The 19,250-nt window shown below is 40.6% G+C and overlaps 2 protein-coding genes across 4 annotated transcripts in view; one reads left to right on the top strand and one right to left on the bottom strand.

The window, feature by feature from the left end:
• The window catches only part of sh2b2 (SH2B adaptor protein 2), a 28,017-nt gene extending 13,362 nt beyond the window's left edge, over positions 1-14,655 (top strand). For all 3 annotated transcript variants that reach the window (XM_020708240.2, XM_011482506.3, XM_023961709.1), the window contains 7 exons: positions 8,479-8,580; positions 8,757-8,848; positions 9,219-9,319; positions 9,390-9,545; positions 10,181-10,380; positions 11,070-11,244; positions 12,096-14,655. In XM_020708240.2, the coding sequence (XP_020563899.2) occupies positions 8,479-8,580; positions 8,757-8,848; positions 9,219-9,319; positions 9,390-9,545; positions 10,181-10,380; positions 11,070-11,244; positions 12,096-12,439 (1,170 nt within the window). In that variant the 3' untranslated portion in view covers positions 12,440-14,655. The remainder of the gene's footprint in view (positions 1-8,478; positions 8,581-8,756; positions 8,849-9,218; positions 9,320-9,389; positions 9,546-10,180; positions 10,381-11,069; positions 11,245-12,095) is intronic.
• A 1,086-nt stretch (positions 14,656-15,741) lies between these two features.
• Positions 15,742-17,745, bottom strand: dnajc30 (DnaJ heat shock protein family (Hsp40) member C30). The gene has a single exon (XM_023961924.1). It carries the CDS (start codon positions 17,704-17,706, stop codon positions 16,600-16,602), a length of 1,107 nt encoding a protein of 368 aa, XP_023817692.1. The 5' UTR covers positions 17,707-17,745; the 3' UTR covers positions 15,742-16,599.
• Between the last annotated feature and the right edge of the window lie 1,505 nt (positions 17,746-19,250).

The raw sequence follows: 19,250 nt of genomic DNA, 5'->3' as shown, positions 1-19,250 counted from the left end.
TTAGACATACCGGATCGGTCGAGGCCCGGGTTAACAACGACCGCCACCGATGCTGTTAACCTACAGGGTGTCGGTGGAAATTTGACTACTGTTGGTCGAAGAAAGAGGGGAGGCAGAAGGGCCCGTGGCCAGAGAGAGAAGGGAAAAGGCAGGAACATAGGTTTGAGAATAGGGACTCTTAACGTTGGCACAATGACAGGGAAAGGCAGAGAGCTGGCAGACATGATGGAGAGAAGGAAGGTAGATGTACTGTGTGTGCAGGAGACAAGGTGGAAGGGCAGCAAGGCACGTAGTATTGGAGGAGGATACAAACTGTTCTATTATGGTGTTGATAGGAAGAGAAACGGGGTAGGAGTGATTCTGAAGGGGGAGTTTGTAAACAGTGTTCTAGAGGTGAAAAGAGTCTCAGACAGGATGATGAGCTTAAAGTTAGAAATCGAAGGGGTGATGGTGAATGTAGTCAGTGGGTATGCGCCACAGGTTGGCTGTGAGTTAGAAGTGAAGGAGAGATTCTGGAGTGAGTTGGATGAGGTCATCGAGAGTATCCCCAGAGGAGAGAGAGTTGTTATTGGAGCAGACTTTAATGGGCATGTTGGTGAGGGCAATAGAGGTGATGAGGAGGTGATGGGCAGGTTTGGTGTGAAGGAAAGGAATCTGGAGGGACAGATGGTGGTGGACTTTGCGAAGAGGATGGAAATGGCTGTAGTCAACACTTACTTCCAGAAGAGAGAGGAACATAGAGTGACATACAGAAGTGGAGGTAGGAGTACCCAGGTGGACTACATCCTATGTAGACGAGGTCATTTGAGAGAGGTTATTGACTGCAAAGTGGTGGTAGGAGAGAGTGTAGCCAGACAGCACCGCATGGTGGTGTGTAAGATGACTCTGGAGGTCAGGAAGAAGAAGAGAGGGAAAACAGAAAAGAAGACCAAGTGGTGGAAGCTACAGAATGAAGAAACTTGTGAGGAATTTAGGCAGAAGTTGAGACAGGGTCTGGGTGGTCAGGATGAGCTTCCAGATGACTGGGAAACTACAGCAGAAATTATCAGGGAAACAGGTAGGAAGGTGCTAGGTGTGTCATCTGGAAAGAGGAAAGACGGTAAAGAGACTTGGTGGTGGAATGAGGAAGTACAGGAATGCGTCCAGAGGAAGAGGTTGGCTAAAAGGAAGTGGGATGTAGAAAGGACTGAGGAAGGTAGACAGGAGTACAAGGAAGCGCAGCGTAGAGTGAAGAGAGAGGTGGCAAAGGCCAAACAGAAGGCTTACGATGACCTATATGACAGGTTAGACACAAAGGAAGGAGAGAAGGACTTGTACAGGCTAGCCAGACAGAGAGACAGAGATGGGAAGGACGTGCAACAGATAAGGGTGATTAAGGACAGAGATGGAAAGGTGCTAACAACCCAGGAGAGTGTACAGAAAAGATGGAAGGAGTATTTTGAGGAGCTGATGAACGTGGAAAATGACAGGGAAAGAAGGGAGGAAGATGTGGTTGTTGTGGAGCAGGAAGTAGCAGAGATTGGAAAGGATGAGGTTAGGAAGGCTCTGAAAAGGATGAAGAGCGGAAAGGCCGTTGGTCCTGATGACGTTCCTGTGGAGGTATGGAAGTGCCTAGGAGAGACAGCAGTGGAATTTCTAACAAGGTTGTTCAATAGGATTTTAGAGAGTGAGAAGATGCCTGAGGAATGGAGGAGAAGCGTTCTGGTTCCGATCTTTAAGAACAAGGGTGACACGCAGAACTGCAGCAACTATAGAGGAATAAAGTTGATGAGCCACACAATGAAGCTGTGGGAAAGAGTAGTGGAAGCCAGGCTTAGGAAGAAGGTGGAGATCTGTGAGCAGCAGTATGGTTTCATGCCCCGTAAGAGCACCACTGATGCCATTTTTGCTTTGAGAATGTTGATGGAAAAGTACAGAGAAGGTCAGAAGGAGCTGCATTGTGTGTTCGTAGATTTAGAGAAGGCGTATGACAGGGTGCCGAGGGAGGAGCTGTGGTACTGTATGAGGTCGTCTGGAGTGGCAGAGAAGTATGTCAGAGTAGTTCAGGACATGTATGAGAGAAGTATGACGGTGGTGAGATGTGCTGTAGGTCAGACAGAGGAGTTCAAGGTGGAGGTGGGACTACACCAAGGATCAGCTTTGAGTCCTTTTTTGTTTGCTATGCTGATGGACAGGCTGACAGATGAGGTAAGACAGGAATCTCCCTGGACAATGATGTTTGCGGATGACATTGTAATTTGCAGTGAGAGTAGAGAGCAGGTGGAGGAACAGCTAGAGAGGTGGAGGTTTGCTCTGGAAAGAAGAGGCATGAAGGTCAGTCGTAGTAAGACAGAATACATGTGTCTGAACGAGAGGGATCAAGGTAGAAGCGTTAGGTTACAGGGGGCTGAGGTGAAGAAGGTGCAGGAGTTTAAGTACTTGGGGTCAACAGTTCAGTGTGATGGGGAGTGTGGAAAAGAGGTGAAGAGGCGAGTGCAGGCAGGTTGGAGCGGTTGGAGGAAAGTGTCAGGAGTGTTGTGTGACAGAAGAGTGCCAGCAAGACTCAAAGGAAAGGTGTACAAGACAGTGGTGAGACCAGCTCTGCTCTATGGGTTAGAGACGGTAGCAGTGAGACAGAGACAAGAGGCTGAGATGGAGGTAGCGGAGATGAAGATGTTGAGGTTCTCCTTAGGAGTGACCAGGTTAGACAGGATAAGGAACGAGTACATCAGAGGGACGGCTCATGTTGCCTGTGTTAGCGACAAAGTCAGAGAAGCCAGACTGAGATGGTTTGGACATGTTCAGAGGAGGGATAGTGGATATATTGGTAGAAGGATGTTGGAGATGGAGCTGCCTGGCAGGAGGGCAAGAGGACGGCCAAAGAGGAGATACATGGATGTCTTAACAGAGGACATGAAGTTGGCTAATGTTAGGGTAGAAGATGTCCATGATAGAGTGAGGTGGAAAAGGATGATTCGCTGTGGCGACCCCTGATGGGAAAAGCCGAAAGAGAAAGAAGATTTTTGTGCTTTTAATTTATTAGTTAAATCTTGTAATATCTCACAACACAATGAATTCTGACAATTACTTTTTCACATAGGGTTGCATGGTTGGTGGTTAGCGATCTCGCGCTTCTCACAGTGAGACGCCCTGGTTTAAATCCTAGCTCAGACCTTTCTGTGTGGAGTTTGCATGTTGTCCTCGTGCATGCATTGGTTTATTCCAGATACTCCAGCTTCCTCCCACAGTCCAGAAACATGCTTCTTAGGTGGATTGATTACTCGAAATTGAGTGTGTGTGATTGTGTGATAGGCTGGTGACCTGTCCAGGGTGAACCCACCTTCACCCAACAGCAGTTGGGGCGGGCTCCAGCAACCATGACCCTGACAGGGATATAGCGACTTAGATGGATTTTTCCTATTTTAATCTGAACAACCCTAGAATTATTCTTATTTTCTGTTTTGCCTGATTTAATCTAAAAACAAATTTAACTTATGTGAAAGTTTGGTTGGTTCTTTTGATTAGAAACTGCTAACTGCTAGAAAGTAAAAACAAAGTCACTTAAAACAAAAGTTGTGCTCACATGACTCAACCATGTCTCATCTGCTTCTGAGAAAATTACTGTATTTTTAAGTATGACTTTAAGTACAGAAGAAGAAACATCCGTAGTGAAATTATGTATCAGCTGATTCCCTTGAACCTGTGCTGATGAGTAACACAGCTCAACCTGCACATTCTCATGCATGGATGCACCTTTCACATTTGTCTATATGGGATTTCCAGATCGTTGCACCTGACCTTACGTAGGCTGGGAGGTTGTGCAGCAGAGTGTGGGTAAATCTGCCACTGTCCTTTAGTCGTGGCTGTTGGGAAATGTGGATTAGGCTGTGAAAGAGGGGAGAGGAGAGATTTCAGGTGGGAGACAGGCGTTGGAGAGGAGACAGAGGTGGCAAAAGACCAAAAAAAAAAAGCGTGTTCCAAGAAAGGAGAATCATTCTTTTATTATTTTCTAAAAACGGGTAAATTGATCTTTAAACTCCCTTTTTTCTGTTAATGTTAAAAAAAACAACTAAACTAAATCAGGGCTCGGCAACCTGAGGCTCCATTGTTGCCCTTTGGCTTTCAATGCTAACAATTTACATAGATAATGGGTTTGTAAGTTGTAGTTAATTAGTTAGAATTTGGTTGGCAGATTTTTAACATGTCAGAAAACTGAGCAAAATGATGGTAAAAAGTTGAATCTGCAGGTTTATTACTAGAAAAGGCTTAAAGCACATCCTTTTTACCAATGTTTGACTTTGCTTTCTTGGATTTTTATTTCAAGTAAATCTGTTGCAGCAGGAAGGATCTTATTTGACACGGGGAGTATTTTATTTTTAGATAGGAATTTTATGTGCTGCAAAAGCAAAATAAGGTAAAATTGTCATATATAGAAAAACATATCACTTTATCACTTTATTTAAAACTATAATTCAGTTTTTTTATGTAAAAACTACATTATATAAATGTAGTTGGCCACAAAAACATAAAGTGTATTTCATTGTTAACAGTGAAATTGGGACTACTGCCTACCCACTTAAAAACTATGTAGTGTGGGACTATCTAAAGCCCTGGATGTTAAAAGCAATTTGGACACCATGCTCACTACTTCTTTTTAAAAGGCAAATATGATGTCACAGATTTCCTGAAGTAATTGCCTAATAAATATGAGCATTTTATGAAGACTATTTATGAATCCCCTGCATTCTGATGATGAACACGGACTATTTTTCTCATGAAAAATCGTTCAAACAGAATGCATTGTGGTCTATGTTTGCCAATCTAGTGAGCATCAATGCACACTGATTTATTTGCAGAGACTTCTGGGAATTTTCTAAGGCACTGGATTTTGGAATTGTAGATTCCTACAGCACTACTAAATGGCAAACACATTACACAGTTCACTATGTAGTGAGTAGTGAAGAAATTCCAACACAAGCTAAGAAACTGGCCCATTTGGCCCTTTCAATGTTATAGATTGCAAATCCCTTAACAAAACAAATGGGTAAAAGCCTCAGATCCAAGGAGTCAATCATTTGTTTAGCTGATGACAAATTGCTCTTGGAGACATTTTTGTCAGATAATTGTGGAGCTTCTCATTCTGAAAACATGTTAGAAGAAGGATCCTGCATTCAGAAACATCACAAAATCACAAAAGCAAAGGAATACTGCTAACTCTGTAATATGTTAGGAGCTCTTCAACACATTACCAAAGCCTGGAAGGACACTTTATAGATGAACCGTGGTCCAAGACCACTTAAACGTTTAGTGAGTCCAGACCTTCACTCCATTGAAATTCTTTGGATAAAAAAAAATATCAAGATCTTTGGAAAGTTTATTTTGTGACATTTATTGCCAAACACCCCCCACACTCAGATTTATGGCATAATCAAAGCTAAATGTGGTCCAAAGTGATATATTTAGCTCCCCTTTTTTGTGTGCAATCCTGCTGACACAAAGCGAGAACAGGAACCAAAACGTTTTGTGAGTCACCGGAAAGTCAATGAGAACAAGATGAAGAAATTAAGCTCGATAAGTGTGCTTCAGCACTTTCATCTTTAATGTACCATCAACATCTGCACAAAGCACAACTATTATCAGTCACAGACATGGCTCAGATTAGTATAAACTTCAGAGGGGAGACTGCAGCCTTGATGACAGGATAATGAAATGCACACATCTCCGCAGGCCTGCTCTGCACACTGAACTGCTTAAGCGCCACTGTCCTGTTCCCATTCTCTGAAGCATGTAGACCCCTGCCCCCCCCCCCCCCTACAATGTATGTTTACCGCTGATGCAGATGTTAACCAAACTCTTTTATTTTTTTGTTGAAAAAAATGTTACAGATGTGAAGCAAATTCATCTGACAGTTGAGTGTCGTGATTTTACTTGGTTATGAACAAAACAAGTTTGCAATTGTGGAGCAGCTGCAAAATCCTGTTTTTGACTTGGCCTCTGTTTCTCCTTTTCTCACGAATTTCAAATTTTTAGGACATTTTTCTGTTGAGATGATTGGATTTTGGCATTCATTTGTATTCTTCCCTTAACAGCAACAAAGTAAAGACAAAGTAAAAAGTAGATTAATAAACATTTCTGTTGCACATTGTGCTGAATGGCCTAAAAGGGGAGGAAAAGTGACTTTTTTAAGGACTTTTTACATTTTTTCGATCAATTTGACTTTTTTATTTTTGAACATCAGCCAGGCTTTACAGGTTTTTTTATTTTTTTGTTTTGTTGTTTTACATTGGTCTAAGTACCATTCTAAAACTTAAAGTATTTTTCTGCTAATGCATTTTAAAACATTTCTGTTCCAGCCTGAGACTGCTGCTTAAACTAATATAACTAGTATGGTATAAGTATAAGAATAGTAAATAAACTAGTATAGTACATGTACGTGTAGTGTAGGAAGTATACTAACGGAATACTCTTTCAGACTAAATTGAAATATTTTAAGCTTACAATATATACAGTATGTAAAAAGTAAACTTTAAGTATACTGCCTCACTTTTAGTATAGACTAATTATAGTTCAACAGACTACTTTTTTTGCTAAAGATGGAATCTGACTGACACTTGCTCCTGGTTCTGGTTTGTTCTGAGGGATCACACAACACTTCCTGCTTCCTCTATGGAGCAGCAGCAGGCGCCTCAGAGATGACTCTAATCTATAGGTTATAAATCAAGTTGTGAAAATATCTTTTTAAAGTTTTAGTTATTTATGGTTTTTATTTTTTGATCTGACAAAAAGGTTAAAAAAAATCACTTTTGATGTCGAAAGCAGATTAAATCATGGAGCGTGAATAGGATCATCTTACAGATCATTATAAGATATTACAAATAAAATGATTTTTTTAACTTGAATTATTAATTTAAGTTACAAGAAAGAACAAAATACCTTTTTTAACCTGTTTAATGGTATTCAATGCTATTACAACATCTTTGACTAAAACAACATTTTTAGACTTTTTTTAGTTTCCTGTTTTTAATCATTTATTTATTAATTTGGCTGAACTTTGTGGAGAGGACAAAGTCTCATGTTTAAAATCTGAATAAATATGTGGAATTATTTAAGGGAAAGTAAATATTCTTTTATTAGATGTCCATGAATTGTACTTAAAATTAATATTTTGTGTCTGCTTAGTAGAGCAGTTCAAGTGGGACAAACTACAGACAGAAGCTTTAATGTATTTGTAGCAGCATCGACTATTTGTTCAGACTCCTTTCAGACTGGATGTGCAGCATGGAGGTATGGGAAGTGGTGGAATAGTTTAATACAGGAAGTGATTTATGACATCTGATCCAAAGAAAGGAACTGGGGGCGTGGACGGCAGCCAGCAGGCGGATCAAGAGGAGGACAGTGTTACTCCAGACAGATCAGCTGATAAGCCTCTGCGAGACATCAGTCAGCTTCCCTCGGCCTCCTCTGACATGCACAGAAAGAAATGAGTCCAGCTCAAAACACTGCATGTCTTTAGATTATGGTCTGGGTTTGACTGATGAGAAGGCCCACTCATTTTTGGAGAACGGGTTGGCCTCAGAAGATGACCTTCTGTAAACCGTTCCTGTTTTTGCTTGTTTGTTTCAGAGCAGGAATAATTACTTGGTTCAGCAGAGCTTTGAGTTTGTCCGGATGGTTTAGTCTACTTTTGAAGTTGGTCCCATTGTTTGTCAGAGTTCATTGCAGCAAAAGCGTCACTAGTAATAGCTTTAACTATCAGGTGTAAAGATGAAGAGCCTCTGCTGTGTGTAATTACATATTTTTGCTAGCGATTTAAGCATTAGAGACTTTTGACTGAAGTTTCAATGCCTTGGGTTTTAGGTTTTACAGATGCTTCCTGTACATCGCAACACAGGATGTAATTCAACTGTGGATCATTAGGAGCTGTTTATTTAGATGTTGCTGATAACAGATTGGAATGAAGATGAACTGCCATCCAGGGGCCGACGTACTGTTTGTTGTGTAGTTTTAAAAATATTGCTGTCTGAAATTTGAATCCTGGTTCATGCAGTTGAGGTGACTCGGGTCATGTTGAAGGATAATTGGCCATGAAAATAAAAAGACATATATTTTAATTCAAAAAGAGTTCATGTTTTTTGTATATAAGTTTGCAATCTTATCATTTTTTTAAATGTTTTTATTGCATTTAACACATTAAAACAAATACAAACAAAAATCCAACCCCACTAAAAGGAATTCTCCCTCCAACGACAGTTTCTTCTGCAGAAGTAAGCTTTCCAGTTTACATATTTGCAGTTCCTGTTTACATTTTTCAGTGTATACAGGCCCTCAAACAGCATGCTTATAAGGTTTGTATACCGTTTTCAAATGAATGTGGTCTGCAAAGGCTGTGGTCTTGTTAGAAAACTTTTTTTACGGGATATTTTCGAGATCAAGTTAAACCGACAACACTGCAGTATATGTATATGTGCTCTCATGAGTCTGTTTATGTGCTGGTTTCAGTCCTCAAAACCCAAAGTCAGCATCCCTCTGTCAGCCATTGTGGAGGTGAGGACCACCATGCCGCTGGAAATGCCCGACAAGGACAACACTTTTGTTCTTAAGGTAATGATCCGCACCATCACGCATGTATACAGGCAGGCAGACAGCGAAATGCTGAAAAGATGGAAGAAAACATGAAAGGAGAGCTTGTAAACAGGATCTTGGAAAAGGATTAACGTTGGAGTTTCCCTGGGTGAACAGAGCTCAGTGTGTTACGGGGGTGCTTTCTGCTTCTACAGGTGGAAAATGGGGGAGAATACATTCTAGAAACCATCGACTCCTTACAGAAGAACTCATGGGTTGCTGACATCCAGGACTGCATAGACCCCAGGTAAACCCCCGGATAAATATTTGCTACTGGCAGGAGACGGAATGGGACGGATGAATGGAGAGAGGGAGGGATAGAGGGATAGGACGGGTGAAAGGAGGGGAAGCACACAGAGTCATTAATCATCCAATTAGTTTGGTTTGTTGACAGGCTGCTTGAGCACAAACATGGGTGATTGTGCTCCTGAGAGCCCTCACTTTTTTGGATTTGTGGACCCTTGTGGGTGCAGCTCGGCACATAAACAGACAGAATATTTGTGTGCTTGCTTGTAGGATGTGGATGGGCGTAGAGATGTCTGTTAGGGTGCGGGGATGTTTGTTTGCACATGTGTAATGGCTCTTGTGGCTGTCCTGACCGGCCAACTTGTGTACAGTGACAGTGGTGACGACATTGAGCTGGCGTCCTGTCCCCACGGTCAGGTCTCCAAAGACTGCTCCATGGTGGCCTCGTGCAGCTGTGAGCTGCTGTCAGAAGGTGAGCATCTTACCATTTGTTTACAAGCTCCAATCCTGAGAAACCTGTTGATAAATACCTGCATATGTAGGAGTGTACCGGGCTCCAGAGAGGCCTTGTTCTACAGCAGCAGAGCACTACAGCGCCCCCTCAGTCCGTTGCAGGGAACCGTCTTTTACCCAGCACCCTTCCCACATGCCGTTAGAGCGCTTCCTTCAGTCTCCAGAGGCTCAGAATGCCTCTGCAGGTAACAGAAGCTTTTATTTTTTTAAAGACCCACTCCAATCTAAATCTTGTTTTTAACATTTTCTTGTGCCATTTGTCTTGTGAAGAAGGACATATGTAAAGAAAGTTAATCTTATTGCATTGCATTTGTTGTTGTAACTTGCAAATGTGACATACACGTTACTACAGCAGGCTACAAGCTCCCTGCTCTGCCCCATTTTGATGCATCCACTTGCAGACAATTAGATCTGTCTATGTCTTTGTTTTCCTCATCTGAGCTGGCATCTGGCAAAATTGTACGGCTGGATAGCACTAATGTTTCTCGTCATATTTTTTGCACCTGTAATATTATATTAGGGTTATGAAGGGCTGTAAGCTAGCAGGAAAGCACATAAACAGATAGATGACGGGAAGGGGATAGTCTCCCCTTCAACAGTCCCGCCCACAACTCAGAGGCGAATTTCTAATGACTTACTGCCGTTCTGTTTTTATTTTATTTTAATTTTGCCTAAAAACAGCATAATCATAATTAAAAGACCACTGGGAACGCTTTTAAACTCATCAAAAGATGATTGGAGTGCAACTTTAGACATTAAAAAATAAATTAAAAGAGAGAAGAAGGAAAAATAAAGTGACGATGTGTGTTACATGACACAGGTGGTGAAGGAGCAAAAGAGTCTGAGAGGGATGCCAGCTTAGTGGGCTACCCATGGTTCCACGGTACGCTGTCTCGCGTGCGAGCGGCCCAGCTGGTGCTCACTGGCGGGGCCATAAGCCACGGGCTCTTTGTGATTCGCCAGAGCGAAACGCGACCCGGCGAGTACGTTCTCACCTTCAACTTCCAGGGTAAAGCCAAAGTAAGTATTTAACCTGTGTAGTTAAAAAAAGCAGTGATTTAAAAGTTATTGTTACAGCCAAAAATAGTTTTTAAAGACACTGATGAAACCTGTGGTGATGGTTATTAGCTTGTTTCTCAACAATATTTAACCCCATACTTTGCAAAAAGTTGTTAACTTTATATTAAGATGACTTATGATAATTTAATGTTTACTTGTCTTAATACTACACGTCTTCAGTATGTGAGGCTTCATTAGTGGGAAAGAATCATTTCTTTACTGGTGCCAAAGGTTTACGGTATCTTTTGCAACATCTGTATCTTTGACATCAAATCTAACAGCTGCATAACAATCAGTGAATTGTAAAATGTAAAGGAAATTAGTTGTTTTTTTGTCTGAAAGTTGTATTTTTTTCAGTGAAAGCTGCTGAAATGTTATTACTCTGTTTTCTCCAGTGTAACATGATCCTTGAACGTCACGTCCGGCCGGCCGGCAGTCTTGATTAAGTGTCAGCTGCCACTTCTTCCTCTGGTGTCAGCCTTGGCATTCTGTCACTCCTCGTTTAAAGCCCTGACCTCTGTCTTAGCTTGGGTGTTTCAGACCTCTCACTTTTTTTGTTTTTGGTTTCTTGTGTGTCTTTTTTTCTTTCTTCAGGTTAAATCCCTTCATCTATATTGTTAATCACCTGTTTTCCTTCCTCCTCCCTCCAGCATTTGCGCTTGTCTGTTAATGAGAACGGGCAGTGCCACGTGCATCACCTGTGGTTCCACACTGTGTCGGACATGCTGAGACACTTCCACACCCACCCCATCCCGCTGGAATCTGGCGGCTCAGCCGACATTACGTTACGCTCCTATGTGCAGGTGCAACGAAGCTCCACTGCAGGTACTCAGCACCCGCCTGGTCGCCTGTTTTGTTTACATTCCAACATATAAATTCATATTTGTTCAAATGTGCTGCAAAAGGAAAAACATTTAGATCAGATAGAGTGAAAGTCCCACAAGAGAACAATGAACACTTCCATTCATCCATTTTGTAAAACTGCTAATTCACTTTTGGGGTCACGAGGTTGCTGGAGCACCTCATGCTCCTTATGAAGTTATTAAAAATAAAAATCTCAAACAGGTTGCACTTGCTGAGCTCTAAATAATTGTAGGTAGGTGTAAAAATTTTGGAATATTTTCTTGAATCCTGATGAGTGCTGTAAAAGCCAAGCTTTGCCTTTACAGACTGAGAAAGCACAGCTAAAACTTACTGCCCCCTCCCTCCCTGTCCTCCATGTTACTTCTGCTGCTGTCCTCTGCTCCTCTGGCACAGGATAAATACCCTCCTGTGCAGGGGAGTGAGGGAGGTGATTATGCCGCGGCTGCTTTGCATGCAGTCTGCGCCTCCAGCTCCATCCCGCTCAGATGGGGACAAAGAGGTCCTCTGTTTTCCCAGATGCCAAATGTACACACACTCATGCACTGACTCGCCTGTAGATAGAGCAAAGGTTTGATTCTGGGGGGAAAAGGCCTCATTGATACACTGCTCAGACGTGTCTTTGGCCCCAGTGTTGTTGGTGTTATTGCCCACCAAGAGAAAGGATAATAAAGAAGGCCGGCCGGGCCTGTGTTTACCAGTGCTGCATGAACGAGCCTTTTATTTTCAACTCTCCAGTGGAAACAAGTTGAATAAGATCAGCAGCACAGATTAATAGATTGCATTAATGCTGCTTCCTTGCCTCTTCTCACCAGCTGCTACAGATGTGACCGTGCCACCAGTCCTCACCCCTCCCAGGGAAGCAGCCTGCAGAGCAGATACAGCTCAGCCCGCTCTTCACACCTCTGGAATGACAGCGCCTGCAGGGCCTCCCTCTGATGGCCCCCTGTCGTCAAGCACCTCTTCCTCACCAATTGCTCTTCCTTCCCTCTCCCGAAGTGACCCTGGTACCGGAGGAGGAGTAGGAGGGGGCCTGCAGAGCCGGAGTAACAGCTCGGAACGGCTGCTGGATGCCTCTAGTGGATCATCTGAGGACTACCATGATGCAGATGGGACTCGGAGGGCCCGGGCCGTGGAGAACCAGTACTCTTTCTACTAAACAGCCCCTATCAGGGATGAGTCATTTGTTCTGTGACTGAGGGAGATGACATGGGGCATCTTGTGTTTGAGGGGAAGTGGTTCACATCACCGGATCACTTACCATTTTCTGTTTTAGTTTTCAGGCGATTTCCAGTTGAAGTGAAGAAAAAATTCTAGGCGGTGTTTACACTAAACTTTTTTCAGTTTGCTTCTGTTTTCCTTATGAAAATTAGCCACAAAGGAAGTCAGTGGAAGAAATATACGACTTCTAAGGAAAAGGGAAGTTGTCCAGTGAACCCAGCTGGCCTTGATTCCCCTCCTCTGACCCCTTCCTGCTCAGCCTTACCCCCAGTTCCCCAAAAGCAGAGCCCGTGTCACCCCCCTTTGGGAGGGCCGAGTTTGAACTGACCCAACAGAGAAGCTCCCTCCCCAGTGAGCTCCTACAAGCTTTTGAGAGCATCTCCTCAATGTTTGTAAAGCTGCTTTGAGTTTGTTCCGGATATCCTCACTGTCCCTGTGGGTTTCCCCTAAAAAGTCCCGCTCTGGCTCTCTTCAACCACATCAATACAGCTCGGAGATAATTTTCCCCCAAACACTTTTAACCTAAAGGGTCTCAGTGCCTGACAGTTACTTTAGACACACGAGCTGCTGCAAAACAAGGATGTAGCAGACAAGAATGGCGACGCTGGCATCTCATATCATCACAGAAAGGCTAAAAATGAAATCTTGTCATTTTTTGCTTAAGATATACAAAATATGCATATCTCTTCATACAGCACATCCATGCTTTGGAAGGTTTTATTGATACCATTACATATGCACACAAGGTCATGTGTTGCAGATGTGTCTGACGCAGCTTTTTGCTGGTGTTTTAGAGTTCAGATATTTTTTAATAAAGAGTGTGCTGCATTAATAAAAAAAAGATGTTTTTCTGGGTTCCTCCTTCTTGTTATGGTCCTGTAGTCACCTGCATTATATTGAAAACCTGTAGATTAGAGATGCTGATAATATAGATTACTTTAAAGAAATGCCTTGAACATATTATTATACCAAATCCAGCATTTATCAGAGGGACTCAGAACATGTCTTTTTTTTATTATGAAAGTGATGTGTGCTGTCTTGTGTGGCCTGCAGGTGAATTTGTGGGCATATACAGTTCAAAAAGCAAACAATGGCCATGCTTGAATGGAAATATGTCATGTTATCTTTAATCCATATTAATTTCTTTCTGCATTTTTTAAGTATTAAAAGTTGTAATTTCATTTAGAAAGAAATTAAAGTCATTCTTTTGATTTTAGATTTTACTTGGTTTCCTTTATGAAAAGTTTATTTTTTTCTTTTGATGTTTTTTTTTTTTAAGAATCCACACTGCTAGTTTAAGATCGACTTCAGTGGCAAAAAGGCTTTCAGTAGCAGAGAGTCCTGGTTTTGTGTTTGTTCAGCTTTATGTATCACTTTTTTTAATAGAAACACTACCTTTTACTCAACTAATTAAGGCTTTTAAACACAGTTGAGAATAAACTGTAAAAAATTGTGAATAACTTTTTATTTTGGTTTCTAACAACTTTAAAATTAAACAGTTCATCAGATTCATGTTTAGGATAGTAAAAATTAATTGTGACACTACAAAAGGTTTTACGCCTGAGCATTGTTTTTTTTATTGTTGCTTGGCAACCAATTGACTAGTAGGGGAAAATTTGTATTATTGTTTTTTTAATTTAAGAAAAAAAATGCTTATGTAGATATTTTACCCCAAAGTGGAAATAAATGAAACAATAGCTTCATGGTAGGTTTTCTGGGTTGTTTTTTTTTTTTTTTTTTGGTTATGGTACTTAACTTTTTCCCCTCTTTTATTTGCTTTGTTGAAATAAACATATCACTGTCTTTTCAAGCATGGCCATGTAGCTTCAGAGGAGCGAATGGAGCCGTTTATGTGCCAATTTGAACCCTACTTTTGAAACCTATAATTTAACTGCTGTAGATGACATTTTTCCTATTGAATATTATTTATGTAAAACCCCTTGATGAAAATGTCCACAGTGGAACAGTGTCTGTGGCGAGGAAACTTACCCTACATATCACAGATCTTTCATGTCTACCTTTATTTTCCTAATTCTCTTACAGTTCAACTTTCTGTGGTCTGACTGGGTTTTGAAGAGTCTGTGCAATTTTGTACAAAGTGATGTACTTGACATACTACTTTATATTTCTGTGAATAAAATGTGAAGAAACAACTGTCCCTGCTTCTGTCTGGACAAATCCAGTCCCGCAGGGAAATGCATCTAAATGCAAAGTGAGAATTCTGAACCCTTCAGGCTCCCTTACGAAACTTAAGGAGGGTTTTTCTATATTCAGATGCCCCCTACAGGGCAGGTTCTTCAGTTGGAAAACAAACAACTATTCATTATTAATAAAAAAATTAGACAACAGGGAAATAAAGTTACTGCTAAGACTGGAACATTCAGAATGAAAATGTTAGATTGATTTTGTGAATCAATGAGGGAATTCTTCCTTTCCAATGTTATTATCCATCTAATCTACTTTTGTAATCCCTCAAGTGATATTTTGACACAAACCAATCTTCTGTACGTGTGACATCATTATTTCAAGCCACAACTTCCACTCTTAGGATACACATTTGGAACATTTTAGGTGCTTTTCTTTGAGTTTCTCTCTTCCTTTTTTTACCATCTGTTCTCCTGTCACGATTAGTTTTTTGGTCCACAACTTGTTGTTGACTGATCTCCAGGTCTGCAGTTATTGGATGGTTATTTTCATTTTGAATTTTTCACATTTAGATCTGAAGCACAATTTTATTGCCAAGGCTAAAATTTAAAAATCTTTTTTTTTCCTGAAAGAAATGTAGGGCTTATATGTCTTTTTTGCCAGGCAGTTAAAAGATACAGCTTGAACTTGGGATATAAATCAAGAGTACTATATAGGTATACATTTTCAACCCAACAGGTCAAGAGGAAGCAAACCACACACTACAACATTTTAGCTCCAGAAGGGTCAAAGAAATTCAGAATCTGGATGGAAAGCATTTTTAGGAGAAGCTTTAGGCAATGAAATAAACAGGCTAACTTTGAGTTTGATATGTAGACTCTTATGGAATTGATTTTTCATTTTATTTGTGAGTCAACAAATGCAGCTTTATTTTGAAAATGAAAAAACATTTCCAGTATAGACTTTTATTTTGAAATGAGACACATATGCTTCCATAGATTCTTAGTTGCGTCATGGTGACAACAAAAATGCTGCTACCCATCAAATATGATGTAAGAGCTGCACTGATTCATGACAAAACAAAGAACACCAATGTCTGGGTTTTTCACTTTATTTCCCTCAAAAATTTCCTATCTCACAAAAGTAGAACCTTTTTAGCAACAATCAAGACATAGTTGAACAGAGTTTGTTTGTTTATTTTGTACCTATGCATATAGTCATTCTGCTGTTAATATTTTATTTCCTTTTGTCTTAATGGAGCTGCTGTGATAAAGACATTTCCTTTGGGATCATTACATATGAGTAGTAGTTTCAATAGCTGGTAGGAGTTAAACAGTTGTGTAGATTTTTCAGCAACGTGACATTTTGCTCATTCCCTTTCAGTAATGTAACTGTACAGCATAAAAGAAACAAGGAACGTGCAAATTTTTGACACTAGAAGCAGGGATTTTAAGAATTTAAATTGCTTAAAAACTAACCAAAACCATCCAAAATTCACCTGTCTTGTTCTCACTAGTGTAGGACAATATCCATTCATTCATTTTCCAAACCCGCTATGCCCTTTTCAGGGTCATGGGGCCACCGGAGGCGGAGTACACGCTGAACAGGTCAGGGGGCCAATACTTTTCAAGCATTCTCCTGTAGTGTCTGTAATTGTTTTTTTTTTTTTCATTTTATAAAATGTTGCTTTCTGATTGAGTGATGAGGCACAATTTCAAAGTTTAGTCTGGAGACATTCATTCCAGAAAAAAAGAAAATCAAAATAAACCTCACGGGCAAAATGTTTCTACATTCATGAAACTGACCCCATGTTTCATGAAAAAGTGAATATATTTAGCAGAAACAAAAAAAAAAAAAAAACAGCACTTCAACAGTCTTCCTGCTGTTCATCATTCATGTTTGAAACGATAACAGGGATCGCAGGAGCAGACTGGCGCGTCTGCCGATTCCACTTCAGGGCTTCCTGAGACTGATAAAGATTATCCCCGCCATGGTCAAAATCATTGTAAAAGCCACTTCCATTAATTTCTGATCCCTCCAGTGGCTCCTCCTCTTCTCCTGCATCTCTTCCATGTGCTTCTTATATTGCCTTAGATTCCTTTCTCTCTGAAGCTGCTCCCCATAATGAGCTTGGTAAAAGGCATCAAAGTCAAACATGGGTTTTCCACTGGTTTGGGAAAATCGCCGGGCTCTCTGATGCGCCTGCTGGTGCTGGGAGCCTGGGGGTTTACTTGCTGGCTCCTTAGATGAAGGTCTTCCTGCACTTTGGATGTCCGACTGGCTTAAGATGCCCCGGTCATACTTCTTCCTCAGGCTGATGCTGCCCAGAACTGTGTAGGCCTCACTGATTTCAGAGAACCGCAGGCTCGCCTCCTTGTTCCCCGGGTTCTTGTCAGGGTGGTAGATGAAGGACTGCTTGTAGTATGCCGCCTTGACCTGAGACTGTGTAGCAGAGGGAGACACTCTGAGGATGTCATAATAAGCCGTCCTGCTCCTGTGCAGAAGAACTTCGTCTGACTGGGAGCTGTGGCCTCTGGTTTGAGATGCTTTAAATGCATCTAGCTGAGGCTTCAGAAGTCTCGGCCTGTTTGTTCCCTGATCTGCCAGAATGAGGACGACAGTGCAAAAACCTCTGAGCTGATGAGGGGGCAGGAGGGTCTCTGGGGGGGCTGAAATTGATCCTCTGCTGCTCCAGAGGAATTTATATCTCTTCTCGAGAAGCACCCCAGGGGCGTGCAGGGGTGCAGGACTCTGTCGGTGTTCTGCACATCTCTCTAAATCAAATGAGGTCAAATCAAAAGAAGTGTCAAACAGTATAATTCCATCTTCCTGTTGACATTTGGTTTTCCTACAGCCCCAGAGTTCATCAGGAATTTGTCGAGTTGTATTCCTTTTTGAGAGCGTCTGATCTGTTCTTCTTTTCTCTTCTTCTGAACGTGAACAGAAACCGCGGTGGCATCTCGTTAGAAAACAGCCGGAAGTTCCGCCAGCACCCACCGGACGACTGTTGCGCATTCTGAGAGCTGTCAGACGGCCAAGCCTGTAGCTGACCCCTGCCATTTTATCCAAACCGGGCTGTTAAACAGTAAAAACACGAAAACTATTTCCGGTTTGTCACCGGGGAAACTAGCCAATAGGATTTAAGATTGACAGGAAGTGCTCCCTTGGCTGACCAATCAATTTACAGAATAGGAAGGAGGGACCATTGGACCGCATTCAATGAGCCTCGGATTTCTAAATGCATTTGTTTGAAAACGAAAGAAAAGATAACTTTTTTTATTAATTTATTTTTATTAAACATTTGCAGAGTACAATTCAAAAATATAAAATTTACAACAATGCAATTCAAGAATAAAGTACATTTCTGAATACAAGTCAACATTGTTTTAAACATTTGAAATTCTTAACTAATGAGAAAAAAGAAAAGAAAACTAGCATTAAAATGATCTTTTTTTACATTAAAGATTATTGATATTAATTTAAATAATAATATAAATTTAAATATTCTTTAATTTTTATAATTTTTTAGTATTTTAACAGGCACACAAGTCAAGAAATTTCAGTTATCAGTGTTTCCCACTGGTACCTTTTCTGACAAACCTGATAAAATGTAAAATAAATGTGTCATATCTGTGATAGTTTCAACTCAATAGCAAAAACACTTATGTTTGAAAATATAGTCATGGTTTTATTATTTGAAATTCATTTGTTTCATAATCTTTAGGAGTTTTGTTGGCATTAACCCAAAGAGAGGAACAAAAATGTCAAAGTATAGACGTTTACATGTTCTCCTCATGTATCTGTCTCCAGCAGTACCTAAGACAGCTCTGTCTCCATGATCCCAAAATATGCTATTAATGGAGTTGGTTTCAATTTGGTGTTAAATAAACGCGACACTGTCAAAAATTGCCATCCTATATACATTCAAATGAGGACATGAAAAGAACATATGGTAAAGAGAGGCCTCTTTAAGATTACATCTAATACAGTGGGCTAACTGTGGGGTATAGAAGCGAGCCTAACCCTAGAACTATGGACTCGGTGTACCACCTTAAACTGGATTAACTGGTATCAAGCACAAAATGAAGATGGGTTTACCAGTTTAAGAGAAGAAACTCAAATATATATATGTATATATATATATATATATATATATATATATATATATATATATATATATATATATATATATATATATATATATATATATATATATATATATATATATATATATATATATATATATATATATAGGGAGACCTATATGTTCTTCCCAATTCATCTTAAACTGAAGGATGTTTAAGGTCCAACATAATGTCATACAATTTAGAAATACGGCCCTTCCTGGATGGATCTAGTGACACAATGTTGTCAGTTATTTCTGTCTCCATGGTGGTTGAGAATTGTCACTTTTAAAAGGTAGACCCCATTAAGGGCTGCTGAGGATAATGTATGTCTTTTAGAAGATGTGCCATGAATGAGCGGTTAGAACTCCCAAAATACAGGAGAACACTTTGGAGCAGGATCGTAAAGCTTTAACAAATACAATCAAAGTGTGTTTTTAAGGTTTCCAAGTTTAAATTATTTTCACTTGTTATTAGCAA

The sequence above is a fragment of the Oryzias latipes genome, chromosome 13, assembly GCF_002234675.1.
Source record: "Oryzias latipes chromosome 13, ASM223467v1".
Lineage (NCBI taxonomy): Eukaryota > Metazoa > Chordata > Actinopteri > Beloniformes > Adrianichthyidae > Oryzias > Oryzias latipes.
Note: the sequence above shows the minus strand (reverse complement) of the source record. Positions and strands in the feature narration are given on the sequence as shown.

Excerpts from the sequence above, each read along its gene's own strand:
- dnajc30 (XM_023961924.1), bottom strand. The coding sequence starts at position 17,706 with ATGGCAGGGGTCAGCTACAGGCTTGGCCGTCTGACAGCTCTCAGAATG.